Below are 13,110 nucleotides of genomic sequence, written 5' to 3'. Positions count from 1 at the left end.
ATGGGGATTTGTGGGTACCCATAATTTATTTGGGGCAATCTTGTTCCACAAGCAGCAGAGAGGAAGCCAGCCTCCCAGAGAACTGTGTGAGCAGGTAGTGTGAATATCCCTCCATAGTCTGTATTTGAGGTCTTCATATCACAGAGTTCTCACCTGAGATGTACCATGTCATTACTTACCACAATACCGGAAACTTTTCAGGAGACGCTTTAAGTGAACTGAGGGTTGGACTAGATGAGCTTTGAACTGAATTCAGGGTTGAATTCGATGAGCTTAGATGGCCCCTCCTAACCCATACTATTCTATGATTCTATGAATACCAAAAGCCAAGGCCAAGTCACAAAACAGCAAGTGATCAAGTCACAGCCAGTGGCTGAAGAAGGAGCTTGTCAACTTTGGATTGATGAGGCATTTTAGACTTTTTTTTTTTTTAAACAAAAATGGGGTGTGGGGGGGAAGGTTTGGTACTTCGTAATTCAGCATTTATTAGCAGGGAGTTCCTTGGTGCAAAGCAGAACCCATATGTTCAGCGGAAAGATCAATAAATCAAAGCGAAACAGGATCCGCAGAGTTACAAGCACAAGTTACAGGAGGCCCACACAGGCGAAGTTTCCTCACTACATGAAGTAACAGCATGATCTTCCCTTGCTGCTCCCAGCTGTCACAATCACAACCTCTACCCACAGTCTGCTAGCGCTCCTATATGTCCCGAGATCTCCTGAGAGGAAAGAGCACTTTAAGGTCCTTTGGCACCCTCATCATGGCTCCTCTTGGTGCCATGTACCAGCTGAAACACAGAGTGCCACCACGCTCCCTACATCTCCTCCCCCTCCTACACTGTCCTATTCCTGTTTCATCCACAAAATTCTCCCACAAATTTCTCTCATCTACATCCCATGTTTTCTTTGCCGCTTCCAAGGAAGGGTATATAACTGGGCATGAAAGGATTTGGGGAAGCCACTGACCAAAGCAATTTGGGAGCCATTGCTGAAAAACACATAGCACATATTCCAGCTGCATTTGCAGAAGGAGCAGGCCCAACCCAAAATATTTTCAGCACCTCATTTCTAGACACAGCAGAAATCAACTTATAATCAACTCTTCCAAGAGTTGTGCTTCAGGGGTGAGCATACAGGACAAAGAATTTTCTCAACACTTGTATTAAATGCTAAAGGGAAAAAGCATGAGGAGCTTGACAGGAGAACTATAAACAGAGTTTGATGCCAACGGTATAGGAAAGAGAGGAAAGCACATGTTCTTGCACATATTTAGGTGGCCATTCTAATCCTCTCATAAAAAATATTGTCTTAAGATGAAATTCAAACAATTTTGTATTTCAGCAAATCACCTTAGACACATTTAGCTAAATAGAAAGAACAAAAAAAATCTCATAAATGCAACATCAGAAATTTTATTTACAAATATACTGTAATTCAACAACCATTCTCCACTCTGTTTGTGGATGGAAAAGTGATAGTTACATTTTTCAACTGGGAAAAGAGAACTCTTCCCTTTAAATGGATTCCACAGAATATTATGCCAACACCACTGAGCAAACAGATTATTCTTTGTGTTTAAGTTCCAAAAAAGCACGTAATTTTAGAAACCAGCATATGGAAAGCAAACACATTTGTGTCATTTAAATGCAGCTTCATATTAACCTAGAGAATTCACTTTCAGTATATGTCAAAAATAAAGACAGCAATTGCAAATATATATTTATATTAAGCTATTTCTCTAATGCTCATTTCAAGAGCTCAGAAACAAAATACCCTCTTCATATACCATTGGAAAGCCAACTAGTTGATTATAAGCCTCAAAAATATTTTGCAGTTATTAATGAAAATATATTTATTTTCTCTTGTGCTCTCAGTATTTGAAGCTGAAAAAGTGAAAGCGTTTTCCCAGATATTTCCTTACTGCAATTACTTCCTTATAAATAAAAATAGTTATATAGAGAATACAATGCATTGCTATGGAGACTAGACAAGCAAGTGCTACTCTTAGAAAACACACACATACACACAATGTATATATTTATAGATCTACATCAGCAGCAATCACCTCTTCTTTTATCTGCAACAGTGGTTTCATATCTTCATTTGCTTCACATGGAGGTTGGTTGTCCAGCTGTTTGAGAGAGACAGCAGAAATTGTAATTAAAGTCTCACTGCTGAAGAATCTTAATGACAAGAATTAAAATGTCCAGGTTAGAAACAGTCAGATAATGGTACTTCCAGTATCTACTGAAAACAGTAACACAAAGTAAGGTATACATTCCAAATCTAGCAATCCAAATTTAATGAACAATACAAATTTAAATTTAATCCAATTATAGCACTGCAAGTATTTCAGGCCAAGTAATATTCCACAGAACATGCACCTTACCAAGTTTTTAAGAATTATTTTTAGCATTAGCATAGATACAGGGTGACAGTTTTTCTAAATTAACCCTGCAAGAATTAAAATTTGCTACATAACTGTAACAATATTTTTAAAAGAACTTTTTTATCCTCTCTGCAGGTATTTGTGGGCATCTGCCAATAAACTGGTGTTTCGCTACAATGTTCCAAATTTAAACCACAAAATTAACATAAAAATGTGCAAAAATATCACACCATAAAATTACACTGTGAAAAATATCAATCCTAAAGTTTTTCAAAACTTTTAGCTAATATGTTCACATTCCAAACTAACAGATAATTAAGCTAGGCTGATTGTCAAATGCCAATTGCAAAGTAATCTGCATCACAGACCAGTGCTATGCTGCCAATATATTTTCATTGCAGTAATAACATAGCTGGTTTTTGTATTATTCAAATAGCTAATCACTAATTTAAATACTTTATTCTGTACCTACAGGTTCTCACAATTCCCGATTTGCTTATATCTCATATGACTATGTTTTCAGGTGCTCACTGGCCTGAGTAGATGCAGTCTGAAGGGAAGGGAATAGAACTGTTTCCTCACAGATCAGCTCTGCTTCTGAAACATACTGCTGTGATTTTATGGGCTGTAATGTCAAAGAGAAACTAAATAACAATTTATTAATGATAAAACTTTTGGTTACTGCCATCACCAAATTTCTGAATGTTGCTTTGGCAGAGAATAATAAAAAAAAGATACTTTTTTCTTTTTTGTTTTCCCCTCAGTACTTTTCCAACTCTTCCAGTACTTTGGCCCTCAAAGGAAAAGAAAAGGATAAAATAACATGAGCAGGCTCCAGACTGAGTCTCCCACACGTTTGGGTGCTTCAAATAGGAACATGGTCACTTTGGTGCAGTCTTGTCATCACCAAGGAGATAAATTCTCTGAACATTATCTCAGTGAGATATGACCCAGTGCTCTGGATCACTCCCAGATGGGAGTGATTCTCTTCCTCCTTTCCTTGAGCACAGTGGCATCCCTGCACCTAACATTAACCTATGTCAATGCAAAGTTAGTGTCAAGGAGAGGTGTGGAGTTTTCTGATTTTAGCTTGTGAACCACAGAATCACTTCTGTGACACAGGCAGCTTTTCCTCTTCCTGGAAACCAAAGAGCCTGAAAACAGCAACAGCATCAGATGCAGAGCTTCTCCGTTTTCTCAAGTTTAGCTTCTCAGCCAGCAGGTGCCCAAGTCCTGCTCAAGTGCTATAGCAGGAGTATCCTGTTCCCTTCACTGCCTTCTGGTCCACCATGAGAAAAATGTGCCGGGCTCATGAAGAAACACAGACATTATTTCTCAGGAAGTAATTCAGAAATGCTTTTCCTTTGCTGAATTTCATAATTCTAGAGAATTCTGTATTTGCTACATAAACAGTCATATAAAACTCCTGAGACTTGTCAAAATCAGGAGGTTGCCTACCATCATCTTTGACAGCAGAAATAAACCCTCAGCACCATTATTCAAAGCCTTCACATCATGCTCCAATAAATCAGAATTCTGCAAACCATAATAAAGGAAAAAATTTATACTGCACCTTTTAATTAAGATCTGTAAGTAAACCAATTCCTCCTGAACTTGAACCTAAATAAATAACCAATCACAGACCTATAATTCCAATAATAATAGCATCGTGAAAAGAAACCAGCATTTGTGCCACCTGCACAGGATAAACTAATAGCTTTCCAGGTATGCAACAGGACTCAGTTAAATACATATTCAGATTACTTTTTAAAAAATATACACAATTTTTCAAGAAGACTTATCAAGACAAGCCTGCTCCACAACTGACAACTCCCTGACACCACTTTATCAGATCTAGGAGGAAAGCAGGATGACTAGGCTGTCTGGGTGGAGCTGCTCAATAACAAGGTGGTAAAATCAGCTACCAACAACTTACAAGTTAGGAATGACTACCCTACAAAAGACAGAAACTGGCAATCAAACCTTGCTGAACCGTATTCAATTAACATACCTACTTAAAGCTAAACATGAAAGCTATTGAGCGGCTCGGCTGCGCGAATGCTTGGGGTTGTAACAGCACAGAGAACAGTTACGACCATGCACACTGCGGTTTGATTGCCTTACTTTTAAATCTGATATAGCAGTCATTGCAGAAGAGTTTGTCATTTCGGATCCTAACTTCAGCTCCAGAGCGGGATCCCCCGAGGTCACATCCACAGGCAACACACTACATGACAGATGAATAATTAGCAATTCCTTACAAAATATCAAGAAACAAAAATGCCGTTCAAAAGCAGCTTGGATTAAGCTCAAAGCAGCTTGAATCATAAACCCACAATCACTAGAAGCAAATGTATAACAATTAGTAGGTTAAAATGCAGCCAACCCTGAGAATATATTTTAAGGTGACAACTGGACAACAAATAGCAGAGATACACCAACTAAGCAAACAAACAACAGACAATTTTTTAGAGATTAGTGCATTAAATCTAATTTGAACTTGAGTTTCTCTGAAAACTAAAACTGGCTTGACACGAAAAAAGATTTTTTTCTCTAGATGGCAACAGCAATTTTGGCACAGAACACCTGGGTGTGCTACTTGCAGATTTCCATGTGGCATTCTCCATTGCTAGTGCCCTCAGCCCTTTGGCACTCAAAGCAGCAAATACTCAGGCATGCCCAATTTCCTGGGTTTGCATCTTGGAAACAAGTTCTTATTTAGAGGGAAGGGGCTGATTTCATTCTTCTTGAGTAAACAGATAAATAAGGGGCTTGGATAGATTTCATGGTAACATTCAACTGTTTAACTATGGTGGCTGAATATGTATTTGCTGTGAACACAAACCACCTCTGGAAGGAATGTAACCCAAAACATAACACACTCCTCACTGAATTTATGAAGCAACACACTCAGCTGACTAAAGAAGGACAGTTAGTTTATTGAAGTGTTCTGAACCAGACATAGAAGTCTCTTTCTTAAAGCCATGGAAAGAAGTAAGGGTCCCACAGCACCTCCAAATCAGGGACTAATTCCTCATCTGGTGCTAAGGCAAGGGAACTAGAAGTATTTTAACATCTTCTGCAGTCAGGCATTTATTCTTTCAGCTCTGTGTATATCCCAAGCTGACTAAAAATAATGTAACTCTCTCAGGGCCGCAGATTCTGATGAGTGTTGAGTAGCACTAAACACTGCTTCTGGTTTGGTGCCGAGTTTTTTCCTGCCAGGTTAATGCTGCCAACATGCCCTTGACCATGGGAACACCGTTTGCTAGGATTACCTTAGAAACAATGGGTCTCCTTAAATGATTCAATTGCCAGGGTTGGTGTAGGCTAAGAATTTATTTATTTATTTTCATTTATTAATAAGGACCTGGTTTCTCCAGGAGAACTGCTTCAGCCACTTCTGATTTTTTGCTGCCTATTCAAAAAAGAAAGACCGATCCCACTGTCAACACGCCCCTTTTACTTGTCAAAGTCCTACTTGTTAGCTCTGGCATTTAAGAAATACTTCTAGAGTTGAGTGCTAAATGCCTGTGGATAGGACTGCCTCATGGAAATATGCATGCACGATGCTGCCAAGAGTAGAAGGCAAAGCAAGTGATTAGTAGAGCCCCTGTGAGCGTAACACCGAGTAGCCATGCGCGCTCCTGATTAGATCCTGTTCTTCACGATGTGACTCCCAGCTCTCACCTTAAAGCAATGTAAATGATAACAAAGACCAAGAGACTCAATGATCATGGCTGCTCCTTTGCCCAGAACGTTATTACAGTATGAACAGATTTTCTTCCCACTGACTGACCTAAATATAGAATGAAAATCCTTAAAAACAGCTTGAAAAGTTTTAAAAGATAAAGAAAAGTTATCAAAAACTTTCTGAGATCAAAAATAAACACACACTGGTAAAAAAAAGTGGACTTAATGAAAATTAATATTATTTACAGCAGGCCTGAAAGCTAAGGAAAGCTGAAGTGTCATAATTTAGATTAAAATTACATAGGAATGAACAAAGAAATTCTGTCACATTCTTGGGAATATTCCCTGTATACAATACCTTCTTACAATACCTTCTACAAATAAACATAAGAAGCATATCCTTAAGTTTGGAAAGCAAGAACACAAGTTTTGTGCTCCTGCCTTATTTATTATTTGTGGGGAATTATCCTGAAGGCTACGTTTTTGCAAGCACCCCTGCCAAGTCCCACCATCTGCACCTTGTTAGATAACAGAAGGCTAGTCCCATACATATACTATTATGTTAACTCTTTGAACATAAGCCATACAGAGGTCAGATTCCAAAGATCTACTGAGAAATTACCAAATAGAAGTAAGAACAAGATAAGTAAACATGGTTAAGAAGGTAGTTTTCTTACAATTATAAAGCATGTAGGAGCCTAGCTTTAAAAAGACAAAAAAAAAAAGTCAATTTATCACAAACTGCCTGAGAATGTAAGAGCTAGTAAATCAGTGTTCTGACCGCTGTTACATGTAATACACATAATTGTGTGGGGATGAGTCTCCACAGTCTTATCTCAAGGTATTTTTAAAATGTTTCAAGTACATAAACCAACAGTTATTTACCCTACCACAATGGTGGGAATGGAATTGAATTCCATTTTTGTTTCAAAATATGTTGCAATTCTTGCTTTCTCCTCCTAGATTAAAAACAACATCCTACTCTCTAATTCTCTGGGGTCACGGGTTATGAGCATTCCTGAGTGCTCCTTGAGATGATATTGACCACATGCCAGAAAGGGAGGAGGAGAGACCAAGATGAGGGCCATAAAAAAGCATGGGTTTCAGGAATCTTTTGTTAGAACAAACCTAAGAAAATAAAATGTCAGAAATGCCATCTGGAGTAGACAATCATTTTGGTAACCAACATACAGCTTGGAGGCTGCAGATTTATTATTCAATTCCTTTATTTTTTTTAACCAATGCCAAACAGTGATGACAAACCTGGGAAATTTTCTGAATGACCGGAGCAGGGAGGTAATACCAGCCCATATTTCACCATCCTGCCCGGCCAGAAAACTCAGGTAATTTTCAGACTTGTTAATCAATGTTATGGGCAAGATCACTGCTGTAGGTCATCATATACACCAAGTCTGCTCACTATTGCAGCCCAACATTTATACCTTCCCAGCAGAAGGGCACCCACTCACCTGCTGCGTGTTTGGGAACCTGGCTGGGAAGCAGAGAGAGGAGGCTGAGCCTGGGGGGCTGCCTGGGACACAGAGGGGACTCTCTGAGAGGTGGCCACTGGAGGTGCTTTGCTGGAAGAAGGAGTGCACATGTAGGCTCGGTTTGAAGTGGACACCGGGCGACCGAAATCTTGGTTAGAGGATAGAGATGAAGAGGAGACAGACTGGTTCAGCCATGAGTGGTGCCTCCATGAGCTTGTTCTTGAAGAATCAAGATTATCCAAAGATTCCCCTCTATAACAGAGGTACACATACAGATGTAAATGGCAGTACAGCTGGAGCAGAAGAGCTATATTCTGATTATTTTTTTTTTTAATCATTATCCTAGCATTTTTAAGATTTTCTAGCATGAATATGCTTGTCTGATCACCAAGGAATATTGTTCACATACTGACTTAGAATGCTTGAGAAGCAAGTTACCCTTTGTGTACAGCCCTAGTCTCATGGGAAAAAAAACAGGAGAGGTGAAAGTGAGGTGGCACTTAACCACTTAATAAAAGCTAAACATGCTTCACTGCAGCCTTACCAGGGTGAACTGTATCAAAATCCGTTGTATAGCAACGGACCTCAGATAACAGGTTTGTTTTTGTTTTCTCCAAGGGATACCAGATCGAACATAACAATCCACCCAGGCTGGATAGCATCGTCTAGGTACAAGGTGCTGGCCCAATTGCCAAACACTCTACTGACTGATAACTGCTGTTTTCTAAGTGACAAATCCAACATTCATACATTACTTAAAGCAAGAAACAAACTCCAGACTGACATATTTGTATGTAAAATAAACCCAAACAACAACAACGAAAAAGAGGATACTCCTTAGCCATAATAATAATTTCCACAAGAAATTGTCATGCTGAAATTCTTAAGCACATCTGTCAATGACAAGGCATACTATTGATTTCCATTGCTGGTACAGCAACCAAGAAATAAGCAGCTGAGTTATTTAGAGGTCACATCTGCATTCCTTGCTTACAGAATCACAGATTCAACTCTGTTGGAAAAGGCCCTTAAAATCGTTAAGTACAACCATTACCCCAGGACTGCCAAGTCTACCACTAAACCATATCACTTGCAAAAACCCACATTTAATCCCAGCTGCAATACAGCTGCTTTCTTCTACCTGTGTTGCTGTGCAGTTTATTTTACAGCATTTCACACACCTGATTTTTTTCTGTGCTCTGTAATACAAGCTGAAGTTTAGAATAACCAAACAAAAATATTTTATAAGAGTCTTATTTTCTAATGCAACTCCTACCTCCTCATGCTACTGCTGTACAGACTAATGGGCTCCTTATGTATACTGGAACTGCGCTGCCTAATCCAGCTGCTGTCGGTGTGTAGAGATGTTTTCTTTCTCATTTCCTGGAGGATTTGTTGTCTCTCCAGCTCTGCTGCAGACAGGTTGTGCTCCTTCTGAGACTTCTTCTGTGACTCACCCATGTTCCAGGACCTCTCCGAATACTTGCTCTGTGTACCTGTGTGGACAGCAGGCACAAGTTGCAGCTAGACACCTTAAGGCACAAAAGCAGTTATCACACATTCAGTACTCTGGTTAGAACTCCAAAAGCAGTCAATCACCACACTCACAAGTTTCTCCATTTCCCTTTTACAGCTGGGTGACCAGTATGAAACATGGCAACACATCATTATTACTAAAATTCTTTTATTCATGTTGCATTAATGGGTCATTTACATAATGTTTAACTTAAATACAAGTAGGTATTTTCCTTCACTTCAAGTGTATATGCATATACATTTGTATGTACATATATATACACACACTCATTTTTAAAAATGCATGATCTCTTTCAGTGCCACAATTTGGACTTTTTCTCCAATATGAACTAAAGCATTTATAAAATATATAGTTGAATTGTGGGATGCTTTTTTTCCCTTTAAGAATTCATGTTCTTTTTTTCCTATAAGTTTTCAAGCATTCCTTCCTTATTCAAGGCACTATACACATTGCTTTATCTTGCCTTATATAAATATATATGTAAAGGGGTGGAGAGAAGGAAACCTTACAGAGAGTTTCTCGATTATTTGGATGCTGTGTTAACAAGTCAGTTGAAACAAGATTTATGGTAGAGATGACCTTTGAAATTTTGGAAGGGGAAACAAACAAGCCATCCTTCTCCAACATGCGTTGACGTGTTAGAAGGCAACAGTTTTTTCTTTATTTCCTAGATGCAGAAACTATTATTTACAGTAAGACTAATTAAGAAAATTACTCAGCAATGCATCATTCAATTGAAATCTCAATCCCTTTAAAAACTGCTCTATTTGTTCCTGTGTTTATTGCTACAGATTACCGTTATAAAATATTGTGGAAGTCTACTTGCTCCTTAGTTTTAATGACCAAGCTTTAATGTGTGAGAAAGCAATGCTGTCCATCTGCAACACATCGTCTAATACACTGTTTACTTTTCTATGATTACTTGTGACTACTGTATTAGACTGTATTTTAGACAAAGGACTAGCTTTCAGGCATTTTCTACTGCAATATATTTATAAATCAGGTTGGTTTGCTTTGCACATGTTCCTCTAAAAACATGTTAAGGTAACTGAAGTCAACTTAAGAAAGACAGCAAGGAACTGGAGTCCAAGAAACAAACCACTGTGACAGTATCGAGAGCTGACTGCAAGCTGTGCTACTCCTACGCTAACCAAAGTTAAAAGAGCAAACAGTTGTATCATATACATAAGCATCTTGGTATGCATAGCTTTTTTTATTGACAGAGTCACCATATCAAAACCACATACATCTGCAACAATATACCTACACGACTGGTTTAACCTCATATAAATATCAGTCACCTAAAATATAGGCATCCAAGATCTGTTTGTAATCACTGCTATGGTCTTCAAGGGAGCAGTTAATTATATTTGTCCTTATATGTTGACTGTATGAATTTCCTCTTGCTGTTGAAAGTTCATCAAATTGTGCCATGGTATGAATTTGAATTACAAGGCAGCTGTCATAAAACACTTTGACAATTAATTTTCTTACCATTATTATGTGCAATACAGCTTTTGACAAAAAATGCATTTTAAAAAATAACAGAAATTGAGCAGTACTTACCATTTCTGACTGTGTCAAATTCATTCAGTTCTGAAGTTGACTTGGACTTATTCCTAAGGATATAGAAAACATTCATGCTTCTCTCTCAACTAGGAGACCTTATCATGGACAACGATCTTATTGCAGAGCACAGATATATAGCACCTTTTTCACGATCCCTCCCATCAGCAATTTATGCTGTACTTAGAACAAGAGGTAAAAATACCCAAACTAAGACCAACAGGATATTAAGGGGGAAAAATATGTTAATACTTAGATGCCTGTAGGCAACCACCAAAAGTATGTACTGAAAGTTACCAGTGTTTCAGGTAAAAGGGACTAGTCATTGTGGTAAAAAAAAAACAGGTCCTTCCTTGTGGAAAATTTCTGAAGACTACATTCAGGCAGTCAAAGATATGGTATCTTTCAAAGCAGTTTTATAATTGATTGAATGTCATAAAAAAAAAATTAAAGCACCGTTACTGGACTCTAAGCAAAACACCTTCTCAAACGCATGCAGATTGTTCTCAGGAAATCTATTATTCACTGACTACACCCAGCAGCATAATTTTTTAACGCGTTTTAGCCAGTAAATGTCATTCAATATACAGGAAGACAAATGTCAAAGAGCTGGTTTGCTGCCAGTACAGAGCAGGAGCTTCAGCAACACCTCTGTGCTGTATGATCAGCCTCAAGTAACACAGCCAGTTTTAAAATACCTCAGAAAGGATCAGAAATCCTTTCCTGGGTCACAACCCAAAGCTACTACATTCATGTGTTTACAGGTACAGCAGTGCCTGCACAACTGTGTTTGGAGGGGGTATTGTCCTTTGTCTACAGGTAAAGGACGTATAAACTGTGTCACATTTCTTGATCCCCTGAGTTGACTCTCTGCCCTATATTGCAGACCTATTTTATTATCTGTTTGAGAAAAAGCAACGATTTCACTGATGCTTGTAGCAAACATGAGCTCCAAAGAGCGGGTCAGTACACCACCCAAATGCCCACCTCACGCATATACCCAAAATGTAATATTTAGTGCAGGAACCTTCTGAATTTCCTGCACTAAATTTAGATCTAAATCTGGATTTAGATCTTCCTCTAGTAACAGATCTATTGGCTGTACCCTTTAAGTTTTGGTGTTCCTCTTAATATAAAAAAATAATATGCTCAGTCAAGCTATAGGAACTGATGAAATACACAGCAGAGGTGACCTTTCAGAACTACTGTGGGATGCCCTCTAAGACAAAGGCTTGATATAAATGTTATGGATTTAGGTGACTTCAGCATTTTTTAGCCATAGCCCAGTGATTAAAAGGGACAAGAAAAAGCTGTCTATTCAAAGTGCCCACATCTGCAGTGGCTAATACGGTCTATTGAAATAAAAACAGAACAACCACCCCCTCAAACAATGATAAAATCCCAAACAAAAAAAAAAATCCCAAGCAAAACAAAACAGAAAATAAGCTAAGATAATAGAATGTAACTTAACAAGAGGTATATCTACTATCTTCCTGATAAATATGCTGCTGCTGCCTCTCGCTTCCCTCCCTGTTTACTCTCTCTTAACTTGTGTAATCCTGATTGGGATGGCTGCACCTTAGTTTGTATAGCACATTACGACACAACCACCATATTATCTGAAATAGTTTTCCAGCCATATAAGTCTAGTACCACCCACATATTTACTTCCTTACAGTTCTGCTTCTCCCAGTAAAATCCTACTGACTAACTGTTGTTTACAGCACAACATATAATTTGCCAGAAGTTTGGTTGCTTATTTTCTCAGTAGGAAAGCATGTCATAAAAACTGCAAAACACAGCAGCAATATAAGGAACACACTTAGCTGCCATGGTTAAAGTTTACTGGAAGTTTCAAAGCTTTCTGACACAGAAACAGTGATATTACAGTTACATTGAGATACAATATCACACCTACCTGTCGGCAAAAGACTGTCCAGGTTGCTCCTCAATGGTTTTAGAAACTTCATAACGCTCATAATGCCTGTAGAAAGAAAAAGCATACATTACATTCATATAAAGACATGCATAGATATAAATATCTCTTATTAAAAACATTTGAAACAGATCTTTAAAGGAAAAAAGGAAAACAAAACTCTATGCATTTAAAGCTCTAGGGAGCTTCTATTTTGTCAGAAGCACAACAAAAGAAGGCAGGGGAAAAAAAAAAAGTTGTCATAAAAATTGCCTGAAACTACATTTTTGTAAGTGACAAGGAATCCAAACATGAGCGTGCCAAAAAGGTTAATGTTTATTGCTGAAGATACTTCAAGCTGCCTATTGATTCAATTTCTTATTACCTGTCAATGACAGGATGGCCAGCTCGATCCTCTATTGTTTTAGATACTTCATAGCGCTCGTAATGTCTAGAACCAAAATAGATAGAAGAAAATGTGTATTAAACAAAAAACATTTTCTAGAAATTGAGCAAATAGT

At 38.2% G+C, this 13,110-nt stretch overlaps 1 protein-coding gene across 3 annotated transcripts in view; it reads right to left on the bottom strand.

Moving 5' to 3' along the window:
• Positions 1 to 1,392: 1,392 nt before the first annotated feature.
• Positions 1,393 to 13,110, bottom strand: part of LMO7 (LIM domain 7) — a 128,081-nt gene continuing 116,363 nt past the window's right edge. For all 3 annotated transcript variants that reach the window (XM_057424038.1, XM_057424039.1, XM_057424040.1), the window contains 8 exons: positions 12,975 to 13,040; positions 12,593 to 12,658; positions 10,675 to 10,727; positions 8,848 to 9,067; positions 7,551 to 7,823; positions 6,079 to 6,187; positions 4,513 to 4,615; positions 1,393 to 2,130 (listed from right to left, as the gene is read on the bottom strand). In XM_057424038.1, the coding sequence (XP_057280021.1) occupies positions 2,108 to 2,130; positions 4,513 to 4,615; positions 6,079 to 6,187; positions 7,551 to 7,823; positions 8,848 to 9,067; positions 10,675 to 10,727; positions 12,593 to 12,658; positions 12,975 to 13,040 (913 nt within the window). In that variant the 3' untranslated portion in view covers positions 1,393 to 2,107. The remainder of the gene's footprint in view (positions 2,131 to 4,512; positions 4,616 to 6,078; positions 6,188 to 7,550; positions 7,824 to 8,847; positions 9,068 to 10,674; positions 10,728 to 12,592; positions 12,659 to 12,974; positions 13,041 to 13,110) is intronic.

Source organism: Pezoporus wallicus, unplaced genomic scaffold (genome assembly GCF_028554395.1).
Source record: "Pezoporus wallicus isolate ANWC-B61680 ecotype Strahan unplaced genomic scaffold, APGP_CSIRO_Pwel_v1 contig_16, whole genome shotgun sequence".
Lineage (NCBI taxonomy): Eukaryota > Metazoa > Chordata > Aves > Psittaciformes > Psittacidae > Pezoporus > Pezoporus wallicus.
Note: the sequence above shows the minus strand (reverse complement) of the source record. Positions and strands in the feature narration are given on the sequence as shown.